The 5162-nt window shown below is 34.5% G+C and overlaps 1 protein-coding gene across 1 annotated transcript; it reads right to left on the bottom strand.

The window, feature by feature from the left end:
* Positions 1–536: 536 nt before the first annotated feature.
* On the bottom strand, positions 537–1424 carry LOC308418693 (taste receptor type 2 member 120-like; the record flags this gene model as incomplete). Its single annotated transcript, XM_080914110.1, has 1 exon — positions 537–1424. The coding sequence occupies one exon, from the start codon at positions 1422–1424 to the stop codon at positions 537–539; it is 888 nt and encodes a 295-aa protein (XP_080770236.1).
* Positions 1425–5162: the final 3738 nt, after the last annotated feature.

The following is a 5162-nucleotide window of genomic DNA, read 5'->3' on the forward strand; positions in this document are numbered from 1 at the left end:
CCATCAATGTATATATCAACATATTTTGCATAAGTTCTACAATTTATACAAGATTACAAGAAACAAGATTTTTAGTATAGTTTCAGTATAGGTGATTTCATGAGGAAAATAAAAGGTGGTAGATTATGCACTATGATTTTGCTATTGTTTTGTCTTGATTATACTTTTTTAAAAATGGAAAGTCAGAATCTTCTTTGGTTAAGATTAAAGTAAATTTGGGGATGTAAAATGAGGAAATGATGGACAATTCATCAATCCTACAATGTTTTAAGATGAACACAGAAGCAATATCCTGAAATGGGTAAAATCTGCTTTTAGCTTCTAAATTATTTGAAGAATTTTAGAAACTGAGTTTCATTACTGCTGTACAGTTTGCTACTTTCCAATCTTTATACATACTCATATTCATTAAATATTTATCTATATTACTTCATGTGTATGTTTTTGTTATATACATACATGCCTGTATGTTTATCTAGAAACAAGAAGAGTTTCTTTTTTTTTTTCTTTTTTTTTTCTTTTTTTTTTTTTTTCAGTCAGCACCTCTTCCACCTCAGAAACAACAGAAGAACCTGTTTAAGCTTCTGGTTTCCCCAAATCAAGATAAAAGAATGGCCTGCTGGGTAAAAGGCACCAATTGTCAAACAAAATAAGAAGATTGGTGCACTTTGCAAACTCCAACCTGATATAATTACACAGGAAAAGTATGTGGCATATAAGAAAAGAAAGGAGACCACAGTTTGGAGAGCCTTTATGTGGACTATGGTGCTCTGGTCTTGACTTCCTTTTCCATAAAATTTCATGTTCTTGAGATGTTTGCCTAGGGAATAAATTAAGAGCAGAACACAGGTGAGTGATATACCAAATGGTACAATGTTTACCAGGCTGAAGAGATGCATATTTGTAATGCTTGTTATATCCTTCAGTTTTCCCTTTATGGTCATGTTTCCTTCATGGATACTCATCCACAAAAAGTTCCTGATGTCCACCACCCAAACATGTGCAACAAAAACCAGAAAGGATGCCAAGAATATCACAAGAAGAACATTGTCAAGTTTTCTTTTGAGATAAACAAAAAGACGATTGGAAAAATTGGCTATCTTGACTAAATAAAACATGCTGAGTATGGTACCAAGCCAAGTGGTAAAATGGTTAGTTATAGCCCAGGTTATTCCACTGGAAGCTCTCATTTGCAAATTGATTGTATCTGCATTAAACACATGTGAATTCCAGTTCATTATCATTGCCCATAACAATCCAATTCTGAAGATAGCAAGAGCAGTTATAATTCGATCAGCTGAGGAGATCCTTCTTCTCTTCATATAGTCGATGGAGTTCACTACGATTATGAAGACATTGGCAGAGTTTCCTAAGAGAAATACTGTCATCATTATGATGGTGACAATCCATTCTACCAGATTCATTGTGTCTGGCCAAATGAAAAAGGAAAACATAGAACAAAAAAAGCAAAGCTAAATTCACATATTATGATTCTCTTTTTAAAATATGTGAACATAATTACACTTCTGATTAACAGAATGTATGCAAGAGTTCTTGCTTCTTTTTAAATGCATGTTGACTGGAACACTAATGTGTTGTTATAATAGGTGAATGCAATCTCATTTTTATGGTAATTTATATTACCAAAATGTCTCCAAATCCATATTTGTTGTTAATTCTCTCCATAGACTGATGTATTTCACAGCTTATACTGGAATGATGCTGTATTCCAATTTGCTAGCAGGCAAATAAAGATGCATTCTGTTTCATTGCTTCAAATGCTGTTCTTTCTTTAAACATTCATTATTTATGACAGCCAAATTTGTTAGTAAAATTTTAGAACTCAATACCTGGAACATGTAGGGGCTCATCTAGAATTATTACAAACTATGGACTCATATATTTTTGTTCAGGATTCATGAATCAAGTGTATCCAACCCCCAAATAAAAAGATTTATTGTTTTTTGAGGAACATCAAAGAAGCAAACAGTCCTTGAAAATTGTCCTGTAATAACTAATACTTGTGTGTATATTAACTCTGAAGGGCTCATAAAAACATAAACATCTTTAAATGCAAAACCATGTATACATACACAAACACACACACACACACACACACACACACACACACACACATAAACAATTCACGGATGGAAGGGTTATTTATCTGTGGTCTTCAAAATGTAAAAATACCAAATACCTTTGGGATGGCATCAAGGATTATAAATCTCTTACTCTACCTAGTCAGCCTATTCTTAATGCTTTAAAATTGTTATGCAGAGCTCCACAAAGGCTATTTTTGATCTCACATTAGTTTTAAGAATTATTTGATTAAGATGATGTGAAAATTTTTAACCTTTTTAATCAATTCAAGAATATTCTTATTTTTAAATTGAACAACTTTATTTTTAAAAAAACAAAGATAAATGTACAGATTTTAAGCATTTTGCATAGGAATATAAGAATATATTTTAGTCAGTGCTTAGATTTTATTTTTAAAGGTTTGATAGTGTGCATTAATATCTTACTAGTTACTAAGAGCATAAAGTACATGCAAAACAGGGTGTAACCTAGAATTAGTCAAAGTTTTCTTGCTGTGTAAGGATTAAACATAATGGGTTTTTTCTTTTCTTTTCTTTTTCTTTTCTTGAACTTTACACAGTCTGTGAGTTGTTTCTGGGGGTGTTCAGACCTTTCTGGGGTTAGTATTCCATTATCAGTGACTGCATATTATGTCTGTTCTTTTGTGACTGGGTTATCTCAAAATGATATTCTCTAGATGCAACCATTTTCTTAAGAAATTCATAAAGTCATTGTTTCTGATAGCTGAGTAGTACTCCATTGTGTAAATGTACCACAATTTTTGTATCCATTCATCTACTGAAGGACATCTGGGTTCTATCCTGCTTCTGGCTAATATAAATAGAGCTGCTATGAACATTGTGGTGCATGTGGCTTTGTAGTATGTTGGAGCTTCTTTGGGGTATGTGCCCAGAAGTGGAATAACTGGTTCTTCAGGTAGTACTATTTCCAATTTTCTGAGGAATCTCCAGATGGATTTCCAGAGTGGCTGTGCCAGTTTACAACCCCACCAACAGTGGAGAAGTGTTCCTTTTTCTCCGCATCCTCACCAGCATCTGCTGTCATCTGATTTCTTGGTCTTAGCCATTCTGATTGGTGAGAGGTAGAATCTCAGGGTTGTTTGGATTTGCATTTCCCTGATGGCTAATGATGTCAAGCACTTCATTTGATACTTCTTAGCCATTCAATATTCATCAATTGAGAACTTTTGGTTTAGCTCTGGACCCCATTTTTAATAGGGTTGTTTGATTTTCTGGTGTTTAGCTTCTTGAGTTCTTTGTATACCTTGGATATTAGGTCTCTATCAGATGTGGGGTTAATAAAGACCTTTTCCCAAACTTTTGGCTGCTGATTTGCTTTCTTGGCAGTGTCCATAGCCTTACAAAAACTTTGTAATCTCATTAAGTCCCATTTGTCCATATTTCACCTTAGTGCACGAGCCATAGGTGTTCTGTTCAGGAAATTTCCTCCTGTGCCTATGTGTTCTAAGGTTTTCCTACTTTCTTTTCTAATAATTTTAGTGTACCTGGTTTAATGTGGAGATCTTTGACCCACTTGCACTTGAGCTTTTTACAAGGAAATAAGAAAGGGTCTATTTTTATTATTCTGAGTGCTTAGTGCCAGTTGGACAAGCACCATTTGTTGAAGAGGCTGTCCTTTTTCCATTGAATGTTTACAGCTCCTTTGTCAAAAATCAGGTGACCATATATGTGAGGGCTGATTTCTGGACCTTCTATTCTATTCCATTGATCCACGTGCCTATTTCTGTACCAGTACCATGCAGTTTTCAGCACAATTGCCTTGTAGTATAGCTTGAGGTCAGGGATAGTGATTTCCGCAGATGTTTTTTTGTTTGTTTGTTTGTTTTTCTTTTTTTGTTGTTGTTGAAGAAGGATTTTGCTATTTTAGCTCTTTTCTTATTCCAGATGAAATTGCACATTGCTCTTTGCAACTCTATGAAAAATTTGTTTTGAATTTTGTTGGGTATTGCATTGAATCTGTAGATTGCTTTTGGTAGGATGGTCATTTTTACAATGTTGATCTTTCCAATTGATGAGCATGGAGATCTTTCTATTTTCTGAGATCTTCCTCAATTTCCTTCTTTAGAGATTTGATGTTCTTGTCATACAGGTCGTTCACTTGCTTTGTAGAGTCACACCAAGATATTTCATATTGTTTGTGACTATTGTGAAGGGTATTTTCCCCTAATTTCTTTTTTCTCATGTTTTTCTTTTGAGTAGAGGAAAGTTAATCATTTATTTGAATTAATTTTATATCCAGCCAAGTTACTGTACTAGTTTATCAGCTGTAGAAATTCTCTGGAGGAATTTTTGGGGTCATTTGCACACACTATCATGTTATCTGCAAACATTGATGTTTTTACTTCTTCCTTTCCAATTTGTATCCCTTTGATTTCCTTTTGCTGTCTAATTGCTCTGGCCAGGATTTCCAGCCCTATGTTGCATAGGTAAGGGGAGAGTGGGCAGTCTTGTGGAGTCCCAGATTTTTGTGGAATTGTTTCCAGTTTCTCACTGTGAAGTTTGATGTTGACTCTTGGTTTGCTGTATATTGCTTTTACTATGTTTAGCTATGGGCCTTGGATTCCTGTTCATTACAAGTCTTTTAACATGTAGGGGTGTTGAATTTGTCAAATGCTTTCTCAGCATCTAGTGAGATGACCATATGGCTTTTCTTTGATTTTCTTTATAGGGTGGATTACCTTGGTGGATTTCCATATATCAAACCATTCTTGTATCCCAAGGATGAAGCCTACTAGATCATGGTGAATGATCATTTTGATGTGTTCTTGGATTCGGTTTGCAGGGATTGTGTTGAGTACTTTTGCATTAATGTTCATAAGTGAGATTGGTCTGAAGTTCTCTTTTTTTGTAGGGAACTTTGTCTGGTTTATTGTTATTGTGGCCTCAAAATATGAGTTATGTAGTTTCCCATCTGACTCTTTTTTTGTGGAATAGTTTGGAGAGTATTGGTATTAGGTTGTCAAAAATATCCAATAGAATTCTGCATTGAACCCATCTTGACCTGGACTTTTTTTGGTTGGGAGGCTTTTGATGAATGCT

The sequence above is a fragment of the Micromys minutus genome (genome assembly GCF_963924665.1).
Source record: "Micromys minutus genome assembly, chromosome: 3".
Lineage (NCBI taxonomy): Eukaryota > Metazoa > Chordata > Mammalia > Rodentia > Muridae > Micromys > Micromys minutus.